Below are 23,563 nucleotides of genomic sequence, written 5' to 3'. Positions count from 1 at the left end.
GGCTTCACACCCCATGTGCTCGACTATTATTACTTACATCCCGAACCTTTTCCTTACATGAGCATGTAGACAAGGCGTTTTGCTCACAGCGCTGCCAAGTAAACTTTCTGTAAGAGATATTTGAACAAGCTGCTGCTTTTGCTCAGGTTATAAACTCTAATCAAAGCCAGGAAATGTGCGTTGTTTTTTGGGGTTTAAATCCGATGCCAAGACCTGGATGCACTCGTGCGATTGAATGCGAGAGCTCTGAGGTCAGGGTTAAACGTTAGGCGCCGGGCGCTCTTTTCACTAACATCGGTTTTTAACGTCTGTCCAGCTGTGGAGGCTGTCTGAGGCGCTCAAGGTCATTGCATTGAGAGTGAAGGGCGGGGGGGTGATAACCTCGACCTCTTGGACGTGATCGGAGGCCTCTCTGCAGACACCATGCATTCGAGTGTAAAGCCGGCCACGCCCGATCAGAAGCAGGAAGCTGCCGCTTATGCATGAACCCAACGTGGGACCACTTCTTTACGTGACACCACGATAGTGTATTTGAGACAACATTCAGATACAATCTTTATGTTTAGTCGAAACAGGAAACGCATTCTTCAGAATTATCAGATCTAACTTTAAGAATCAAAAGAAAACCACTGCCCCCCCCCCCCCTCCCCCCGAACCCCATTTTGCCTCACAGAACAATTTGGTTTGTGGTTTTTAGTTTCATCTCTCTCATCCCAGTGTCTGAGCCTCTGCCAGAGCGGCGAGATATGGAACGCTCGTTGTTTATGAGGAAACGTGGCCGTCTTTGATTAAACTTCTTTTATCCCACCGGATCAATGCTATTGGCGAGAACCGTGCTTCCTCGTCGTCTTACATTACCGACGCTTTAGGCACGCCAGAGCTTTGTTTCCCCTCAAACACGAAGCTTATCTCGTGGTGGGTGTCGAGATTTTCACTGTTCAAAACAAATGAGGAAAGTTGCTTAATATGGATTTGTCTGGAGATTAAAAAAAAACACATTCCTGATTCCAGGCCAGGAATCCAGTGTAGCTACGTAGATTATTTTCCTTGGGGGGGGGGGGGGGGAGTGCAAGATTAAAACAACGAATTGCAAACAATATTTATGAGGAAAAGCCAATCTACAATCCATTATTTTGCTCATTATTTTTCCAAGGCATGATTAAACGGAAGTTTTCTGTCGTTGAGGAATAGACGTGTCAGGTGATTCTTTGTTTTCTCATTTACCTCTCTGTAACTTTTTCGGCCCTCTTTCAGGGCAACCTGAGGAGCTTTTGCCGAAAGCATCACCTCGGGGGGAAACCAGATTCTTTATTCCCTTTGTGGCTTTTAATATGAAACTGTTTGGCTCACAAAGCCAAAGACAGCTCGAGTCACTTCTGGTGTCTTGGGGTTTTTTTGCCACGGCACCACCTATTTGGAAGACGAGCATTCCAATGGGAGTGCAGATTAGGACATCTTCTGTTCATTCTGATGCTAAAATGGAAATCCACAGTCGACAAGCTCTCGCTCTTTACCTGTGCGACATGCTCTTAAAACGTGGAGCCCCACTTTGGGTCAGGAAGTTCCCCACTCTTCCTTTATCCTCCGACTTGTTCAACCGCCGCTGCTTTCTCAAAGCAAGGAGGAGGAGCCGAGCTGAATGTGCGCTACCTTTATTCCATTCGGCACCTAAATTGAAGTGGGTTCCTTCCTATTCCACGTCCTGTCCTTGAGTGCATTTTGCGAGTGATTATGGTTTTCGGGTTAAGTTTTACAGACAAACCGACCAGCGGATGCGGATCAAAGCAAAACCTCTTTCCAGAGCTGAAAAGCAACGTTTTGCAGATTGAGTCTTGGTTCTGGACTGAAGAGGAAATCTTCCCATCCACCCCGCTGTAGCATTCTGAAAGTTGAATGACGACCTAACATAAAGCCAGACGTGATGGCGACTCCATGTCAATCTGCTTATGGTCTTTGTAAAAGGGACCCCCCCCCCCCCCCCCTCCCTGTGCACTTCTGGATGACTGAGTAATTTCCTGCCAGTCATCCACCTCACTGAGATGAAATACATGCAGAGAGTATAGAGTTAGAGCGAGGGGGGGGGGATAGGGGAATGCCTGGGGTGCATTTTTTCCCCTAAATGAAAAGCAGGTGACTGTTCATTGTAAGAACGTTTGTTTTGTGGGAAGGGGAGAGTGGAAGAAAAGAAAAAGAAGCCTCTCGTCTTGCTGCTTAGAGGATTCCCAGATGTACCGATGACATTTAGGATAGGTGGAACCAGGCTTATTCTCACTTTATCCACTCTCTGAACTTACATGGTCGCATACATGAAATTTAAAAAAATAAATAAATCTGCCGTTGTTTAAGTGAAGTATGAGATGTGATGGAGTCCAAAGCGTCGACAGAAATATGGGGAGCCGCAGAAAAATGAAAACCTTCTCGTCTAGTTTTGTAGCTGTAGCTTTTTTAGCTGCATAGCGAATTGTCGCTGGAGCCGGAATGATTTACTGGAATGGCTTTTAGTTTATATCGGGGTCCAGAACCGCATCTCCCATCATGCATCGGCTAATTTCTTCCTGATGAGCAACAGGTGGAATCAACCCACTGAGGCCCCCGGTCCTCTTCTGCAGCGGCCTGAGGGAGGCTCATTCTGCGTCATACAGAATCAAAATGACACATCATTCATCTTTGATTTAAGCTCCACACGTGTGTGACATCATTACTCATTTCAATGTTATTGATTATTTTTTGTGAATTAAACACTTTAATATGACCAGTGGGGACAGCCAATAACTCGATATCAGCAAACATCCCATGTGATTTCATCCAAACAATGTGAAGGCATCAAAAAACACACTACTACAGGTACTTTGCAGTTAAATATTTAATCATCACTTTATTTCAAGCTCTCAGATTGCAGTGACGTCAAGGGGCTCTTTACTTTTCTCTCTTTAGCAGAGCTCAGAGCTGGCTTAGGGCAATAAAAATAATTACCCCTCTGGAGTTTGATTTCATTCATATAGATGAGAGCAAAAACATTAAACACTACATGCATTTGCTTTGCAGGACCATTGGCATGCATGCTACCCCCCCCCCCCCCCCCTCCCTGGTGATGAAGATTGATGAGGGCGAGAACTTTTTTTTTTTTTTTTAACACACACACAAAACAAATCCTTTGTCATGGAAATAAGGACTGAAAATGAACTCGCAGACAAACACACAGGGTGTCTGTGGGTTTTTGGACAGTGCACGGAAGTTATCTGGTCGCTGTCCCAGATGGAGACATGTGACAGTCCATACATATGTACACCCCCCCCCCCATATGCACCGGCTCGCCCATTAACCCAGTTGACTGAAGAGGTCTTCGTTGAGTCTTCTGGCTCCGGCGGGAGGAACAATAGACACTGATTGGCGGGGGGGGGGGGTGTCCTCTGTATATGCTTGTATACTTTTCATTGACTTCATTTAGACTATAGGAAATAGCTGTGACACGGAAAAGGAGGCCAGACTGCCCGTGCCCGTCTGTCTCCTCTGCTGTCTGTCTGTCTGTCCATTCACCCGTCAGCCCGTCTCCTCGGCTGCCGACAACCTGCTGGGCCCTGGGAGGAAGAGGAAGTTGTGTGGGTCGGGTACTCTGGGACCATCATTGTCTCCCACCGGTGCATCGGACAGGACGACGAAGTCCAGGATCTTATAGTCAGATAAATTCCTTTATCCTTTATAAGATCCTGGGATCGTAAGAATTTTATGCATGTGTGTGTGTGTGTGTGCATTTGTGTGCTCCAAACACATGCAAACGTGGATCTTTGTGTATAATGTGAGGTAATGCATGAAGGCCCGACCGAGAGTGTAGTCAGAGGTGAAATCAGTGTCTCTGCGTGAGTCACACTTAAGGTGACGCTGAGGTAAGAGTTTAGAGTTCTTAGCTTAAGGAGAAAAACAGTCTCTTGGTGACCTCGTTCAGCTGGAATGCCTTGTTCTGAAGTCTGGGAGGATTTATCTCCCTTCTATAGCATTACCTAACACACACACTGAAGCAGAGTCGCATCGGAAAACCGTATGTGGACAGTCCAGGATCTGTGACGCAGCATCTGACAGACACCAGATGTGCAAACCGAATTTACCTTCTTAGGCGTTTTTTTGTTTTTTTGTTTGTCTTCTAATAAAACATAAGACACTCATTGATGTCTCTCTTTGGACCGGTATGTTTATTGCATCATCCTTATTTTGCATGTTTGCAGCATGAGATCAGCTCATTCTCATGTGTGTGTCCACGTTCTCATAATTTGTTCTATCTGCACGTTATATCAGATCAACTTCCTGCTGACGTGCAAGTCACACTCGCAAATATTTATTATCTCATCGTATTTACCCAATCACATGGCGCCACGGTGGCGTAGTGGTTAGCGCTGCTGACTCACAGCAAGAAGGTACCGGGTTCGAATTCTGTCTGCGTGTGTTTTCTCTGGGATGGTAGAAGATGCTGTGTGGTGGGTCTTTTGCTCCAGTGGGGAGGGGGGGGGGGGTATGTTAGAGATGCCTGCGTATGTGCGCGTGGAATTTCGTGTGCGCACGGATCTAAAAGTGTGTTCATCGATGTGTGTGTTTCCACATTTTTTTGTCTATGTGTACTAATGAGTGTGAGGCAGGAGATTATGCATGCGCCTCTAAGGGAACCGGAGTCTGTTCCCAGGAGTTGGGGGGAGTCGGGGGGGGGGGTACGCCCTGACCTCAGCTTTTGGGGGTCCCGGTTGCCTGTCTGAAACCATTTCCTTCCTTTGTGGCCCGTTTGAGAGTTAGAAGTGTGACACGAATGCGAAGGACGGAGGCCTGCAACACGATGAAACAGAAAATAATCAGCCAGGGCCACATGAGCTGCCTTTTAAATTCGGTGTCCCCCCCCCCACCACCATGCCCCTCCCCATCACCCATACCTCCCTAAGCGGTTCCCGTGTACTCCAGTCCCCCCCCCCCCCCCACACACACACACAGCAAGCTCAAAAGCGCCTAGTGCATTGCTAATGATGGGAAACAATTAAGAGCTCACAAAAGGGAGCCTCTGGTTCTATTTCTCTGCGCCGTGTTTGCACAGTATTTCGAGGTTAAGCGACTGCAGCCTGGATCTCTGGCGAGGGCAAGCCGACTAAAACAGACAGGCTCGGTGAAGAGCCCCGCCTTTTGTTTGGCTTTGTCAAGACGGACGCGCTGGACGACTCGCCACTCCGGCGATATCGGCAATTAAACCCTTAAAGTTGAAGGAATTTCAATTGGAGGATGCCGGTGCACCCCCTTTTCCATTTTAGCAATAAGAGCGTGTGTAAGAGAGGAACAAGTGGCACACCAGTAGACGGGACACTGGCAAACGGCGAAGAGTGCGAGGAGGCTTAGGAGTGGCCGAAGAGGCCGCTGAATAGACTCCTAGAGACGTTCTGCTTGAAAGAAAGAAAGAACGAGGTAGAAACGTGGAAGACTTTAGCGTCCTCACTCAGACGTCGCTGTCTCAGACTTTATCCAGACGCGACTGAGCCATTGGGGAGAAAAAAGGTTTTTGGACTGATGGGACCGTTTCAGAATTCTTGACGCTTTTCTAACTACAGATAAACACAGTTCCTAGAAGAACTTGACTTTTAGCGGAAGGTCAAGTGGAATACCGAGCTTCCTGCTACGGAAACATTGGCGGGATAAAGCGTTCGATCATGGAAGCAGTCATTTTATAAAGCATGAGCTAATCCACAGTCACAGAATATCGCTAAAACCCACTTCATCACCTCTTCCCAATCTTCTAAAATCCACATCACGACTTCCAAACCCCCGGCAGGTGCCCGCCAGAGCTTTTGGCATGGCGACATCTTGGGTGACTCCGAGCACAGATGGCTAGGCAGAGAACCAGAAACGCCCCCCCCCCCCGCCCATGCCAACATGGCACGGCCCGCCAAAGCCATGGTAATTATTCCAGTCTAACTAGATTAAGCTAATCACGTTATGCGCTGGTAAGGCGTAGCCGGGACGAGGAATGAAGCTTCTTCTGTCCTGCTGTTGCCATGACGCACTGCCACTGTTTCTTTCCTTGTGACCGGTCTGCCTTATAATAAATACATGCATAATGAGTCAACTTCTTCCACATCTGCACTGCCTGGAAAGAAGGCGTCATGGAGAGCCGGCATTGCTTCCTGCTAAGTCGGTTCTTTCTGCTAATGACAGGGCAGTCAGCGGACTGAGGAGAAAGGAGAGTCCAACTGATGCTCTGGTTTATCATTCAAGTGTCAGGCCTGGATCGGGAGCGCCCCCCCCCCCCCCCCCCCTCCCCCAACACGTTTCCTTTTTAGAATTCATAAGTAGAAAAAGGGGTGTTTGTGGTTTAAAGGTTGCTTTAGGTTCATCCCTAAATGGAAATACCCTGCGAGAAGTCGCCCAATGTGCCAACCACATGGCCAATCACAGTCCCGTCCCCGCCTTTTCCTATTTAATGGAAGCCTCGTGTTTGGACGACAGCATTTTCTGTTCAATCCCCGTGTACCGCCAGAAAGGAAAGGAGGCCCCGTCTCTCCTGATGCTTGATTATTGATTTGTGCTATAAATTTCGCGACTACTCAAAGTAAAAAAAAAAAAAACTATTTTCCTCACCAATTGCGCAATGTTGTTGCTTCAGGATGTATTAAAAGTCTTTGCCACGTATCTGTTGCACCAAAACAAATGCTGGTAAATTCGTTTTACAGTGCAATGACGACTTAAAAAAAAAGGGGAATTGTGCTGCTTGCAGAGAGGCTCAGTTGGACCTCTGTTATCCCGACAGTCAAAATCAAATGAAAACCAGCTGAGCAGAAGTTATGGCGCGCTTCATGATGGGGGGGGGGGGGGGGGGGGTTCAAAGGGCTGCACGGCTGCACGGTTTCCCTTTGAAAGACGCTGCAGGAGACAATGGCGTCCTCGTAGCTCCACGTTTCTGTTTGCTCTCCAGCTTCGCTGAACATTAAGTTAAAAAAAACCCCAAAAAACACAACAACATGAAAAGGAGTGCAGAGCAGAGGAGGAACAGCATGCCTCAGACAGATGTTTAACTGGAGCTTCTCCAAACAGTGTCGTGATATAACACACCTTTTGAGGTCAGGGGGGGGCGGGGGGAGCACGATGATGAAACAAAGGAGGCAGTTTTATAGCTTTTTCTCTGCCACCATTTGGGGGTTCAAATGAGCGAAAATTGGGGTAATCAGACATCCCATCTGGTCGCAGCATTTCACACTGACGTTCCACCTTCTCTTGTGTTTCTCATCTGCAGCCCGAGGAGCTGGAGGCTCTTCATTCCCACACGTTCCGGGTGAAGACTTTCAAAAAGGCCAAGCACTGCAGCGTCTGCAAACAGACCATAAGCCAAGACGGACTCATCTGCCGAGGTCAGTCGCCCGTTCCCGAAACTCAAACCTTGGATTTTGGTTTAACTGAAAGGAGTGATGCACAATTTCTATCATTCTTCTATAGACGCAGAGGCATTTGAATGGAACGGTGTCATGGCAATAAATCATTGGTGCTATTATGCTAACTAAATAGGAACAGCGTGCGCTCTATGACATTTCACGGGTCGGATACCTCAAGCCCAAAAGGTCACCTTATCAACTTTTTTTTATGCTCCAGCGATGCTTTTAATTATCACAAATTGTGTGTTTGATTGGTGCAATCACGAACAGGGTTTATTGAATTTGAACTAGTTGTGCTCTGTGGATGTGTCCCAGTGGACTCGTACGATTATTGTCACTTTCATTCGTAGAAATAAATGCAACCCCCCCCCCAACGACTTTGTTCATTGTGTGTTAAGTCTTATAAAGGAAGCACAACAGTTCGTATACATGATGCTCGAGATTTGACGCCTGCTAAATGCCCGTGGTGTCATCGGTCTATAAAGCTCGTGGCAGGATCGAGATTAGATTTTGGAGTGGACTCACGTAAATGGGTGAATTCGTCGTTTTGGTTTTGTTTTGTTTTGTTTGTGTACGGCCTCCTGGAACGGATTTGTCGCTTGCTCGTAAACTGCTCAACAGATTTTCATTAAACTTGCTGCAAGTGTGGTTGAAATGCGCCTCAGAGGGAACCACCGAATGAGAGCGCAGATCCAGATAGAGGGATGAATCCCGGTTCTGTTCGTGTCCTGCACCAGTTTGAGAGCCCGAAGAACAGACACCGTTTAGTGTGGGATTCAGAGATGTAATGTTAGACAATAAATTTAATGCGCTCAACATTTTGTCTCCATTCTGTGAAGTGAAAATGCTCCAAGTGGAATGAACCAAAACATCACGCTTAGCGGAAATGCCTGTTTTCAGACAGATAACGTCGAATGAAGCCAGGTGGAAACGGCCCGTGTTTAGCTTGGCACGCCGAAGGGGAACGTTTGGCCGACATTTGAAGGGTCACCGCTTAGAAAAAAAATAATCACTTCTCCGCCTGCCGGGCTCATTTGTACCATAAAGGCTGTCAGAGGTTATTGTGAGTGTTTAGGCCACGGCGGTTGCATTTATGATCTGCTGCTGCTGCTGCAGGCGGATAAAACATGTTCCTCCCGCCCTGCATGCTGTAATCTAACCGGCGAGCCCAGGTGTTGCTGCCGTGCGGTGGGATGATTGTCTCGTTAAAATGAATTCAAATTGCCATGTGGGTTTCGCCTGCTCCGTGCAACAGATGACATATTTTTTTTTGTTGTTGTTCTTTAACCTCTACTGAACTGAGTTTTATTATTCAGCCTGAACGAGAACATGATCTATTGAAATTCAAATGAACTCGCAGCCGCTGATATTTCAGACACAATCACGACTATAATAACGTAACACAAATCTGACTCAGCAAAAATGTTTAGAGGTGTGTAGTATTTCCGTGAATTGCTCAGTTGTTTGTGCAGTTAAATGTTGTCATGAAATAGAACCTAGTGCCGTCAACCGAAAGAACGAGGCTGGGGAGGTGTTTTACCGTGTCCCACCAGAAGGACGACCTAGGATACGCTGGAGAGACTATTGTCGCTCGGCTGACCTGGGAAAACCTCGGGATGCCCCCCCTGGAAGAGCTGGAGGAGGTGCTTGGGGCGAGGGAAGCTGGAAATCCCTGCTGAGCCCCGGATAAGCGGTGAAAGATGGATGGATTGTGGCGCTCCATAGGAAGACTGACTCAGGCGTCGGGACATACATTACGCGTCTTCCCTGCGACAATAAACGGGGACATGGAGGGATGAATATCCTGACGATGAGCACTTCCTGTCTCCGGCTCCTTGTTTACAAACACTCTCCAGTCACATGGTCTCACACTGACGCCAGCTCTTGGACTTCCTCTCCCCGGAGCGGTCGCTGGGATACAAAGTGTCGGTTGCTCCGACAACGGCGTGTCGATGCAGGCCGGAGTCATCCGTCTTTCAATAAAGCGGATCGTCAACAAGAGGGTTTTTTTTTTTTTTTGGGAGAACTTGCCCCGAGGACAGGAACTGGCTTTTGTGTTCCCTCGCTGTGCAGGGCAAATAGACGGTTTGTGAAGCAGGGGCAGATCATCGGAGCGCTGTTGTGATTTTAAAAAGGGAAAGTACACCTAATAATGTGATGATAGTTGATTTATTGCCTTCTTTTTTTTAAATTATACTTAAATTTGGCTCCTCAAACTGAAGAACCAGATCGTTTTCCAGCTCGAACCAACCTTTAGGCGAATCAAACACGAATCACTTGGAACCGTTTTCACGTGATGGGTCACTAGAGGGTCTTCAAAGACCAACTGGAGACACACCTCAGGTTCAGGTGTGTGTGTGTGTGTGTGTGTGTGTGTGTAGGTGTGTTTGCATAGTAGCTCATACGTAACCCCTACCCTCTGAGTGTCAGTCACACATCGGCTACACGCAGACACGCACACACACACACAGTTGCATGTGACGAATCATTGTCATTATCCTAATAGGTGGAGCAGATGGATGACGATGACGACTGGCTTTCTGTGGATGGTGGTTTATGAGTGTCTCCCAGGCTAATATCATTATCATAATCGACTAACCGGAGCAGACAAAGACTTTCCACAGGAGACGGAGGCTCAATGGGGCTCAGTCAGAGGGACCTCAGGAGGACACATTTGTGCCTGGGATCTCTCAGGTCGCATCTTCCGGTGCATGACTTTGTGTCTGAGCTGAATGTGCACGTGAAGATTTCACTCGTTTTATGAGCTCAAATGAAACTATAAAGAGAGAGAGAGAGAGAGAGAAATGGGATTCGCGGTGAACTCTCGAACCAGAAGCAAACAGCCCTCGTGCTGTTAATGCAGTAAAGAGCGACACCTGTTGGAAGAGGCGAGACATTACAACTGAGAAAGTCCATTAAGAAGGAGCGGAGCTCCTGATTCTGATTACAGATCATAACTCTGAAACCGTTCTGTATAAATCAGACAAACTTTGAAAACACATTACACGTCACAGCTCTCTTTTTATTCCTTCATGACATCAAGTCTTCATCAGGAAGTCCCTGATCATTTTTTTATGATTTTCAGGTGCCTTTAGATAATACTTTTGGGATAAATTAATTAATACATGCAAAAAAAAATTATATAAACAATCAGTTAAGCTTAGTTAAGAGGATGGCTTTTTTAATTTATGAGAATATATACAATTTAACGACTTAGAATAAAAGGACAAAATATTTAATTCATGGTAGAAATATATCTGTGTAGATTCTTAGTCATCCAGGTCAAGGTAAATCAGGAAGAGTAAAAACTGGACATGTTTAAGTTTACGTCAAGAGTTACGAGTCACCTGTAGCTTCTACTTACATCCACTAGGAGGCAGCAGAGTCACTTATTACTCATGGAACAACTTACTGTACTGCTGACCTCCTGTTTATACTTTCAGCACAAATCTCGAAAACTAAACTTGTGCACGTTGTTTTGTTCCAACTTGCCAGGCTTCCTGTTGTATTTGAACATCACGTTGTGTGGAATTTTTGGGAGGGGGGGGGGTGCAGCTTGAACCAAGGGAAACATCTGTTTAATCAAGCAAAATCAGACTAAAACCCACAGACACAAAAACAGACAGAGAAGTAAACAACAAGGAGTCGTGTTTTGTCAGGCCGAACCAAATGAATAACCAAAACTGACATGGGATCCCGCTCACGATTAATCGTGCACTGTTTTCAGGAATGTCGCACATTGGGAAAGCTTTAGCAGCTGGATAAAGGTGGGGCTTTACCCAGAGAAACCCAACGCTGGCAGGGATTTCAACAGGATGAGATGTGTGGGCTGAATATCAACACCGCTGTATGAGTCACATGATGGAGACTGTTGAGTGGCAACAATTACAAATGTTAATACTACTACACAACAGAGTACGTAGACACGTAAAACAGGCCCGTTCATGTCTGCTAATCAGCTGTTTACAGTCACTCCAATGTAAGTACCGCTAAAAACCTCCTTTAAAGGAAGTGAACCTGCAGTGCCTTCAAACGACAGGACGAGACTCTGTGAGTCTTCTTATTGCATGTCCATATCCACGACTGCTAACATTAGCATCGCAAATATGTTCCCGCCGGCTGGTAAGTGAGACATCTAGTGGTAAACTCTGGTAATGCGGCCGTTTGGATTTCGGTTTCAAGACGTTTATTAGCGGCTTGTCTCAACGCAGGAGTGAAACCGTGAAGGCCGCCAGACCGCGTGCACGTGTTGGTGTCGCGTGTTTGTCAGAGAAGGAAAAAAAGGGAAACGATGGAGAGAGTGAGAGTTAGCGGAGGGGAAGAGGAAATTGTCCAGCCCTAACATCTGATTGTGTTGTAAGGGGTCCAGCCCAGCCCTGTGGGAGCATACGCTCATTCTAAGGGACCGGGGGGGGGGGGGGGGGATGAAATCACCCAGCCTCAGAGCCCCCACATCTTCCCCTTCCTTCTCTACCATGTAAAGCACGCCACAGACAGATAGCAACTGTTGCTCCACGTTCCTCATTATCTCCGCATTTTGACCAACTCCCATCCCTGCTGACCGATCTTGTGATTCATCTGAGCAGTTGCTGCCGCCCCACAATATAAACGCCTCCTCTCCAGCAGCTTCTGGCATCTCATTTGCTCTCATCACCTTCCTCTCTCCTCATCGTCGCTCTGCTTTCCCTCCCCACTTCCTTCCTTCCTTCCTTCCTTCCATCGCTTCAGCGCGAACATTTTTGCTCTGTTTATTCTCTCAATGTTCCAACTTCCTAACAAGGTAAAGCTCTCCGGCCTCAGCGGCTTCACACCCAATATGGAAGTCCAGCTTCTTCCCATGCGGCCCGGGAGTGTTGTTTACTGGAGACTCACGTGCTTGGGAACGCCGCTGGACATGCACATTCTTATCAAGCAAACAGCCATCTTTGAATTTCACATGCATGAGAACATTCCATGTGACTTGTGCCGTCCAGTCTGTTAGTAGGACATCATCATTTTTACCCGGTTATGGTGTAAATGTTAAACAACAAAGTCAATAAGAGCACCCGTACAGTATTGATTATGCTACTTGACAGCTCAGCTAGCGTTAGCTTCAGACAATGCGTGGAGTCCATCGTTTGCCCTGTGGTGCAGTACGTGGGCCGTACTCCATTCAGTTCTACCCTGGGAAGCAGTTTTATAATTGTATATTCCGGTAGTACTTTATGGTGCCAACCGCATTTGAACGTCTCTAATTAAGAAGCCAAACCGGCTTTCAGTTGTTACCCCCCCCATAGTACGAGTATAGTCCTACGTGTGCCGAAATAGAAAGGAAACTGCACCGTAAGGTAATTGCATATCTGGCTTGAAAAGCGTTTCCCTGGTTCACATACAAGAGAGTGAGCGTCATTCTGCAGCGTCCCAAATATCAGCAAGACATCAATAAATGACGAGATCCGCGCCTAATCGTCAATTTATGACCGCAGTTTTCTCAACGTAAATGAATGACAAGTAACATCTGAGGGCGAGATTCACTTCCTTCCAGTTGGTTGGTTGACCTCGAGCTGCTCTCAAGACTTGACCTTTAACTCTGACCCAAACTAAAGGCTCATTAGGGCGCAATGGAGTCAATAAAAATTAAAGGCCAAAGCCATAAATAACCTCTTTCCCAAAAGGTCTACAGCCAACCCGCGTCTACGAGAGGTGAGATAAGTGTTGCTAAGAAATTAGCAAACCTAATAAAGTCATCAGTGTGAAGTCTTGTTGTCTAAGAAGGATCTGATCTCAGGTCCAGCCTTCAATCTCTGGCACTGCTGAATGAATCTGTTGGAAACTGCGCCGCCTCTCTCCTTCTGTTTTGTGAAATATATTTCAAAAAACCATGCGAGAGAACGACGTGTCGAAGAAGCGCATACCGTGGCTTCGGAGGTAAGAACCATTACGGGAGCGCGTGCTTCAAGGAACTGAAACGTAACAGACGTGATCTCCACCGGCGCGCTATGTGACGATTGCCCCCCCTTCCCAAATACGTATCAGTGACTTAACAGCTCGTAACAAAAGACATTCCACTTGCTTTGAATGTCTGAGACAGGAAGACTAACTCATTTCAAAAGGTGTATAAGCACGTTCCAGTGAAAGCACGGCCTTCTCCTTTATTTGGAAAGCTTACGCCTCTGCACGCTGGGCTTGGAGTTTTTTTTTTTTTGCTCTCCGTCTTTCGAGGAGATCTCTCAATTTATGAGCCGCTGGTCCAGGTGTTCTCCTCTGTTGACCCTGATTTGTAGACCCGGTGGGAGAGCAGAGAGGGGGGGGGCATATCAATAGTAGAACAATGAATTGCATCCTGTCTGACTGTGTGTTGCCATGAATTCCTATGGATGCAACGGGATGTCTCTAACATGTCTTCTTTAAAGAGTCTGGAAACAGTATATTTTTATACGACCAGTGGATCGCAAAACTATTTGACTGTTAATAGTGTCAGCCTGTCATAGTGGAGAACACACAGACAGGCCCATTACCCCCCCGCCCAAGTACCACGGAACTTTATAGCATGCTCATTTTTTGGTTTTATGGAAGGCTTTACTGATTTGGTTCATCCTTACTGCTTTGATCAGCATCATTTCCTCATGAAGCCGCTGTCAATAAGCCCAAACCCACTGGGAAGTACCAGATAGCAGACCCAGCTAATGTAGCAGAGAATGTCCGTGAACGACTCATGTGATCATCTTGTGGTCCATTTTTTTAATCTGGTGTTTTGTTCATGAGTGTTTTGGTGCGGTGCCGTAATAATGGCCCCTCGTGTTGGAGCGACAGCCGAGCTGTGAGGCAAAGCTCTTTATTTACCGCTAAACAGGAACCGGACTGTCTAACAGAAGATGATTTTTCACTTGGACCACAGAACCAGCACCCTGTGGCTCCTGAGTGGAACGTCTTGCCGTTTCACACCTCTTCGACAACGACCCGGTGCCACGAACGATGCCGAATCGCAGCATGAGGACGCCTCCTCAATGTTCGGAAGTTTTTTTAAAGAATCTTAATTTTGTTGTTTTCTTTCTTTTTCTTCTTCTAGTGTGCCGAATAGCTTGTCACAAGAAATGTGAAGTCAAGGTAAGTGTGAAAGTTGTATTTTTATTTACATTTTTGAAAAATGCATTTAGAGTTTATCTAAATTTATGATCCTTGGGCGTGTGTGTGTGTGGGAGTGTGTGCAAATACATGCATGTTGTTGTAGGTGGAGCTTGGGGGGAGTTTATGTTGGGCAAAAAAAAAAAAAAAAGAAGAAATCTGGAGAATGTCTAAACAAGTCCTCGGTGTACCAGGATATGTTTATGTTGGAAAACACTCGTGTCTTAGAGATGGCCCCATGTCTAAAAATAAGAGACCTCTGATGGAGCCATCGCTTGATTCATCTTGTTTTGGAAAGTCCAGCAGCAGGCTTAAGAAAACGGGAGGAAAGAAGTTTCTGCAAGGATTGCTGGACAGAGGGAAGGCTTGTGTGTAGGTGTGTGTGTAAAGGTACGGGACATTTACAGAGGATTTACCCCAAATGAACGCGTAAACAAGCACGTATAGCGTGCACAAGCACTCGCCCTTCATCTGGTATCCTTTACTGGAATAGGTGCTGTTTGCCAGCTTCGCCCAGTCGGAAATGCCAGGGGTGCAGAGCAGGCAGACCATGTCAAATCGGAGGCGGGGCTTAGAGCGGCGACGCGTGCCTGTTGGGAGACAAAATTAATCATAAGCACAACTTTTGGCACCTTTCTTATTTTATTCCGAGCAAATCAGCAGTGAAACGTCACCCTTTTAAAGTCCGCTGGGACAAAACATTGTCGATGCACACGCTTTATTTTTTTTAATTTCTTTGTTGTTGAAGATATTAGTTGCATCGCATTAAATCATAGCATGGCCTTTGTCCTCCGCATTTTACGTCACTGGGCGTCTCGCATTTCTTCAAAAATATTTGACATTCAAGGAGGTCATGGGTCCAGAAATCACAGCAGCATTTCCCTTTCTAAACATTTCAACGAAGAAATGTCAAAGTGTTGACAGTGAAGCAATTTGCTACCCCAAATAAATAAAAGGGATTGGGCAGGACGGGGGTCAAAGCTTGATCGCTTTCTGTCTGCACCCAGTCAGGCCTGAGAGATTGTTGTTTTACATGACTTATTCTTTTTGTTAAGAACGCTTAGCTGGAACTTTTTTCGTCACACACTAATAAATCTGTCTTCAGACAAGACTAATATGTGTCCTATATTTAACCAGGCACCTGCAAACAAACACGTGTGCACGTCTCCCCCCTCCTTGTTTGCTCACAACTGGCTGTGAAAAATACATGACGGTGTTGGCGAGAAGGATTCACACTTTCCTCTTGCCATTTCCAAGTTCTGTGTTCCCATGGCAACGTTTCCAAAATTGATCGGCATCTGAGGCCGACCCACAGTTAACAGCGTGTCCCTTCAAAATCAACACCAGCACGTAGACGGGTAAAACACGGGATTCCACCAAGCATGAAGCTGAAGCTTGGACTTTCCAAAGGGACAATGATCCAAGGCCTCAAAGTCCACCGATGCCTGGATCATTCCAGAGCAGCCATCACAGCCGCCTGATTTTTTTTGTTTCATTGACTGCCACGAAAGACTAGATCTGATTTATATCTTTATTTCTTGATGTATTGGCACACTTCTGGCACGTCTTCGCCACAATCTATTATTAAGTAGGTCTGTGCCTAATTTTAGCATTTAGGCTTTATCTGATGTCATATTTTATGACTTCATGACCCTGAAAATCAAATGCGTGAAGTCATTGATCACATTAAATGGAAGCCCAATTTCCAAGTGGATGTAAAATCTAAGCTTTTTTTTAGAACAGCTTTCTGAAACGGTTCCATCGATCGCTCATATTTCTGGACTTCTGGGTTGGAAACAGTCTCAGTCAAAACGCCACTGGAATATGCTTCTGAGAATTGTGCAGATCGTGTAACCTCATATTTATCTCAAATACTGAGAGTAAATATTAAGAAAAGGGGCCTAGCAAGCCAAAGTGGAGGTTTAATTATAATATCATGTTATGATCAAAGCTTGAACTTATGAAATAAAGCTCAAACCTGGTAACGCCAGCCCCACGCTCTACTGGTTTAGTGACACTTCCTGTGGGGAAGAAGTCGAAGAGCCGAAATCCCCCCCTGATTGGATTTCACTGAACCTTCATTGCCCGTCAAGTGTGTTTGTAGAAGGAAGCGACCATGTTCCACTGCTAATGAGGAGGGCGAGGTCTGAGGAAGCGGAGCCGGAGAACACGAACACGATCACCCCATCAGCTTTCATTCTCGCACTCTGAAATGATTGTTTTCATTTGTCTCGGATCCTATAATTCTCCGCACGCACGTTGGGATGCCGGGGGAAGATCACGTTGGGGCAACGATCCGCCACGCTTTGCCTCTGTTAGTTCAGTTTAACTATTTGTGACCCTTTTCAGGACTATGTATTGAGTAATGAAACTTTCTTTTTAAGTATACTGGAGATGATACAACAATTCTCTAAGCACTCAGGCTTTCTGGCAGTGCGTCCATGCAGGTGGCAACCGCTCCCCAACATTTTTTACATTTCTGAGTGATCGTCTGGAGATTAAAAGCGCTTGATGTGCTCGAATAAAGGAGACCATCTATCTCTGGTCCCAAAGTCTTTGACTCCAAACACCTGCATCCATGTGAGGTGGATTCTTGGGAGGGAACATCAGGTCTGCAGATGGCATTCCTCTTGTAAATGTGAGGCTTTATGGGACTTGGCTGGCACCAGGTGAGACGCAGATTGAGTCAGTCTTTAATTAGATCCATCCAACCTTCCTTTGGAAGACTTGGGTCAGATACAGCCCAAGCAGAAAGCAGAAACTCCGCCATCATAAACTCAGAGAACCAAAATATTCCTATTATTTTTCGTCCGGCTTGTTCCTTCAGGGGTCGCCACAGCAAACCAACCTTCTCCACTTCACCCTTCATCGTCCTCCCCAACACCAGCCACTCCCTCACTACGTCCATGTATCTTCTCCTGGGTCGACCTCTAGTCCTGTTCCCTGGCAGTTCCATCCTCAACATCCTTCTACCGATATAGTCCCCGTCTCTCCTCTGGACATGTCCAAACCATTCACTGTCCCTCTTATTCTCTCATTTCTAATCCTATCCAACCTGGTCACTCCCAAGGAGAACCTCAGCATCTCTGCCACTTCTAGCTCCGCCTCCTGTCTTTTCCTCAGAGCCACTGTCTCTAAGCCTAAGCCTGTCTCTAATTTCTATGATGCAGTATAAATAGGAATTTCACAACAGCCCCCCCCCCCCCCCAGAGCCTTTTTTTCCTCGTCTTCAGCACCTTCATCAACCTCATCCTCCACCCCAGTGTCAATGTTAGATTTCACACATTGCTGAATATCAGAATCACATCAGTGGCATTGATGGGAAGCCGAGTCACTGCTGCAGAGCGCCGGGTTTGCAGTTCTGTCGCTGTTGCACTCCAGCGAGAAGAGCTGAGTTGTGCAAACTATTGCACATTCATTCTGTTCAATGGCCACGCTTCTCCCCTCAGACAAAATTAAATTTCTGTTTGTTCCTCAGACAGACTTGGTCAGACGTACTTCCCTCAGACTCTTACTAATGCCGACGGTTTGGTTTCTACTTATTACGTACTTGTTTACTGTGTTTTTACGGGACTATAATCACAGAGGTAACTTCCACATAAACACTAAACACCAGAGAGTAGGGTCAGAATGTGTGGCAAGATTTTCCAAAATGTGAAGCCACGGGGGGAAACACAGTCAAACATAAATATGTCTGAATCACTTGAAAGAGAAAAAATAAAATTTTGTCTTTGTCTGCAGAAAGAAATGTCCCTCTATTATAAGTTAATAAAATATTTGGTAATGTATTGGTTGCTATTTTTGTTTGCTATTTCAGAGAAAGAACAAGGTGCAGTTGCATAAATGTCAACCATTGAACATGTGGCTTGGTGAAAATGGGAGTTGCAGAAGGAAGGGGAGCGGTGGTGGGGAGTGGGAACTCCTTTTAAGAAAACACACAAGTAGCCATAGCAACAGTACGCTCTGTATGTTCATGTATAAACACCTCATAGTCGGATGAAAAAGTCTGCGCTAGCAGCTCTGAAGCTAATGGAATTAGCAGTCACAAGACAGACACTCACTACTCTGACCTTTTCACAGCAGGCGTCTGGGAACAATGGGAGCCTGCGATCAATTAATGCGATCTCCAATTCAAGAGCTCTCACCAAGTCTCTTCTGATTTTAGATTCACCAAGATTTGTATTTTTAAGATTTACATCAAGAAAGAGTCTGAGAGTCTGACTTTGAGCATGATGCTCATGTAGTCCTGGAAAAGGACAATTTTAGGACTGTATCCTCTTACCTCCACCAATGAGGTGATGTATTTGCCGCCATCTGCCTGTTAGCAACGTAACTCAAAAAGTTATGGATCGATATTTATGACATTTACATGAAATGTTGGGAATGCTACCAGAAACGGATGACCAAAGTTTGGTGATGATCCACAAGATATCCTGGATTCTGGATTAACTTGAAGTTTTCATTAAACAATGCAGTCCATGGAGCTAGTTTTGTTTTCTTATGCTTCAGAAAGCAGAACACGTTGCAAATGCCTTCGCGTTTTACCGAATGTCTAAATGAATGGAGCCAACTTGGTGCTGCAGCCATGTTTCTGGCCACCTGGGGGTTAATGACAGTAAAGCTGCAGACTGTAAAACTAAAGCATTGGGCAGAGCTACGCCAAAAACACTCCCAGGAGTCAGACGATCGCTCTCTTTGGGCTTGTTGCACACATTTAATCCATCGTTAACACGGCAACATTGATAAATGGAGCTTCAGCCGTGACCTCAAAAACAAAAGATGCTGTTCTCTTCCTAAATATGAGCTTACTAAATTTGGCTGCATATTAAGGGTAGCAGAGGTTTACTGTAAACCAAAACACCAGGCTGTCTGCTCTTCACTGTCGCAGTGTGTGATTGAATGGATTACACAATGCGCGGCGGCTTGTGGTCGTGTATTTAGCAACTGCATGGTAGCGACATGTGCATAGATACAGTGGAGAAAACAAACAGGAACGCCCAAGTCTTTAACATGATGGAGTAATCAGGAGCCGCTGGAAAGAATGTCAGCAATGGGCCAAGTGCAAGCAGGAGACATGGACGGAAGGAATAAGAGAAGGACGCTTGTAGATTTCATTTCCACAAAACTTGCTTTTAAAGCTTAACTTTTGTTTTAGAGAGCTGTTGCTGTGTAGCGTCCTTAGCCTTCCCATTAAAGCCTTAGCAACAGTGTATAAAATGACCTTCCTGATGCTGTGCTGGGCGGCACGGTGGCGCAGTGGTAAGCGCAGTTGCCTCACAGCAAGGTCGCAGGTTCGAATCAGACTCGTGGCCTTTCTGTGAGGAGTTTGCATGTTTTTTTCTCTGATTTTGTGCTTGGTTTTCATCGACATATGCTTTTTCTTTTCACTAAATGGTAAATGGTAAATGGACTCAACTTATATAGCGCATTCTACACCTTCGCGGTGCCCAACGCTCTTTACATTAAGCCTCACATTCACCCATTCACCCATTCACTCACACACACTTTGGGAACACGCTGAACTCGTGAAGCTGCGGTCGTGATGCCACTAGCTGCTGCCACCCTGCGATAGCATTCGGAGGTATCTTGGCATTTTCCGTCGCATGTGGGACCCAATATACTCAAATTTTAGCTCGTTTCTTGGAATACCCGTATTTAGAGGTATTACTATAATCTTTTTAATAAAAAGTGCCATTTTCTGCATGTCGCACACGCATCGACTGCTGACTGTTGTCACCATCCAGGAGAAATGTCCACATTTTTGCACGACCTATGAGTGCTGCTTAAATGTTCCACTGGGCGCTGGGGGGACAGTGATCTGTTCGGCTGGCATTTCTTGGAGAGCCTGAGTCAGATTCATGAAACCGGACCTTCCCCAGACAGCGCTCTCTCTTTTTTCCCCATCCCTTCCTTTACTTTCCCATTCTTCCGTCATTTTTAATCAGAACTATTCCTCTGTGGATTGTGTGCGCCATCTTTCTTGCACGCCTCTCATTTGGATCCTCTTTATGTTTACCAAAAAGCAGAATATGCTTTTATCTCTTGCTCTATTTCTTTCAGTTTTGCACCCAGCACTGAAAATTCATTCATTGCCTACTCAGACCAGCCCCTGCCGCGACATTAAAGGTCGACTTCTAACCCTAATATGCTGTCCTGTTACTCCAAACCATACGTCTCCTCTGCGGCCCCTCCTGGCCCTTTGTCATTAACAGCGAATTAAACAATGCTCCCTAAGCCGACATCTGCTGAACACAGCTTCAGGTGCTACCTTTCACGTAATCACCTTCTACCAACCATCAAAGATGGCGGCCTGGTCTTTCCATAGTGCGTCATTATGTTCTACAAGTCTGCGGCCAGCGTTCTTGCGTGAAGTCCCGCTGTCTGCTACCGGATAGCAGCTTGGCGACGTTGTGAAACATAATTGGAAAATGTCACGATGCTTATTTTACCATGATTGTAATCGCGATCGGTAGCTTTGACAGTTTCACCGACTTGATTCCGTGTCACGTCCTGCGGTTTGAAGCATTGTTGGACAAGAGCACAACTTATATGTGACGTCATTCTCAAGTCCTACAGCTTCCTGTAAATTGCTCTGTGTGGCCCCACGATGCGCTGGCGACACGTTCGGGGTGTACCCCCCATGTATGTACTGTATCTTCATGCTCCTGCTCGAGTTTGGAGTTGCCTATGAAGTCAATGGCTTCATTCATGGCTCCCTCTCTCTTCCTGCAGTTCCCGAGCGAGCGTGCGGTATTAGAAAAACGAGAGGGGAAAGTGAGGGGAAACGCAGAAAAGGCGGGTTGAAGGGGGGAAAAGACTCACATTTAACCGGTAACTCGAGAAGCTGATAACAAGGAGACGACGAAGAGCGAACTCACGAGGAAGGAGCGAGTGCGCAAAAGAGGAGCAAGAAAGAGAAAGAAAAGAACTGTGCCATTTGCTTCCCGCCAGCTCCAATCCCATCTCTTCCCAGATCTCCCTGGGAAAATTCAGTTTGAAATATTTCCTACTGCTCGTGTTTGGGAGGAGGGCGAAAACATCCTGAAGGAGAGGGAGGAGAAAGAGAGGGAAAGAGCTAAAGCTCATAGACACACTTTGCTTGCTTATTCAGCGCCGAGTGCTGCACTGCGCCGTTTCCAGTCGTGGGATGTTAAGACTCGCCTCGGGCTGCACTCTTTAGTCATTTGTACACTCGTTTTTCTTAGCGGAGGAGTGAGGGAGGGAGGGAGAGACACTTGCCAGACACACTTGCTTTAAGTCTCTCTCTCACTTCTTTTTTTTTTTTTACACTCCTCCGGCTCTGAGCTGCACCAAGGTTTAAAAAGTGAACGGATTTAGCTGTAGCTGGCGGAGCGCAGGGAAAAGGGAAAGGGACAATGCAGCACTGAAGCCCGGACAGACCCGCGCACAGCGAGACAGGATGGCCACCGCGGTGTTCCAGGTAAGGAGTCCGGTTTGTCGGAGGGGAGTCGAGCTGCTTCCTGTATGGAAGTGTTGCCTGTCCTGTGTTTCTTATTAGGGTTACGCTTTACTCGCTCTGGAAGCCTGGAGTGTTGCCATGTGCATGCTGATGTCGGTACCGTACAGGAAAGGTACACGACTGTAGGTCTGTCTAATTATATGAAGTTATTCAGTGGGTGTTCATTTGCAGAGGGAACTTATTGCAAACATGTCCACATTTCTAGAGTGTATATTTTTCCAGTATGTGCTGTAGCTGTATGGGCGGGAGGAATGTGTGCCAGTAAGTACTTTAAGTATATAATATATATGTGTGTATGTGTGCATAAAGCACTGCTTGTGTTTGCGTGTGGTCTCATTAATATGTCGTGTTTTGCAGATGGTGGCTCATAGCTCACCGTTTTTAAGACTTCTCTTCTCTTCTCTTCTCGTCTCGTATTGCGATATTATGTTTTACAATAATTTGATTGATTGATTCTCCAAAATAAAGGATGCCTAAACTGACACAAACTAGTTCGTGAACTCTCTTTATATACCTTTTGACCCCTATCCAAGAAGATTTGTAGTATTATTTTTTATCTTTAAAAAAAAGAAATCCAACAGTAAGTGACTCGCGACCAGTGCCATCGATCTTCATCCTGTTGCTCTGGTACTTATGAAAGGAACTGCAGTGAATATAATTCCCCCTTTCATATAGGAGGCTCGAGAGCCCCATCCAAGAACTTGGGGGGGGGGGATCTTAGGCCCCATTTTGCAAACTGCTGTTGCAACAACCCCAAAGGAACAGGGCAGAAGTATGTGCATATTACTAGCTATGAAACAAAACACGGTGTTGCCAATAGTATTGCAGCATATGTTGATGAAGGTATTCGTAGTGCCTGTATCATTGTCAGGTCACATCCCGAGATACTGAATCTTTTCTTGGTGCTTTCTCAGCCAGAACCCAGTTAACATTTCAAAGGAAAGTTCCAGCCAATGACATCTCGTTATCAAAAAACACCTCTTTTTTTTTTATGCAAACAAGAAATTGTATAAACTTGCTAATCTTCTTCCACTCATTTTGGTGATTGTGTATCTGCAGCATGTACTCATAATAGAACCTTGCAAAGGTTTTTGCATGCAGGGGGGGTTAAATAAGATTGCCCGAGGCGTGACAAAACTTGACAGCAGAAGGGGAATTTTTGGTATGTACTTTGACTGCCTCCAATTTGCTGTACATTTTGAAGAAAAACAAAGGAGCATAGTGTGAAAATAATGCCATATTCCTAAAAACACATGCAAGGTAGCCTTTACATGCCGAAAACCTTGGCAACCCTTCTCTCTGGTTGTCTAGATTCTTTAGGTGTTCTTGAGCTGCCTGCACCAAAACACAATCTGCCAGGGTTCATTTAATGTAGTTCTCCCAATAGGTCTGCAACAAATGCATCTGGGTTCTGTAGTTCATTGGCGCTGTTGGAGATGTAATGACCATTGGATAGAACACCCCTGGCATATTGTAGTTCTGGACAGAAAGGACATTGATTCTCTCTATGCATCTCGGCACAGAGGCCGATTGCTACCCCCGTTAATTTGCATTAATTGAATTAAACAGTTTATCTATAGAAATCTAC

General features: G+C 45.9%; 1 protein-coding gene across 1 annotated transcript in view; it reads left to right on the top strand.

Annotated features, from left to right (window-relative positions):
- The window catches only part of tns1b (tensin 1b), an 84,719-nt gene that overhangs the window by 11,546 nt on the left and 49,610 nt on the right, over positions 1–23,563 (top strand). Inside the window, exons 2-4 of the mRNA XM_068745929.1 lie at positions 6,209–6,220; positions 7,256–7,370; positions 14,440–14,477. Of these exons, the coding sequence (XP_068602030.1) occupies positions 6,209–6,220; positions 7,256–7,370; positions 14,440–14,477 (165 nt within the window). The remainder of the gene's footprint in view (positions 1–6,208; positions 6,221–7,255; positions 7,371–14,439; positions 14,478–23,563) is intronic.

This window comes from Brachionichthys hirsutus, chromosome 12 (genome assembly GCF_040956055.1).
Source record: "Brachionichthys hirsutus isolate HB-005 chromosome 12, CSIRO-AGI_Bhir_v1, whole genome shotgun sequence".
NCBI classification, from domain to species: Eukaryota; Metazoa; Chordata; class Actinopteri; order Lophiiformes; family Brachionichthyidae; genus Brachionichthys; species Brachionichthys hirsutus.
The sequence above is the reverse complement of the archived record's forward strand: the minus strand, read 5'-3'. Positions and strand labels throughout refer to the sequence as shown.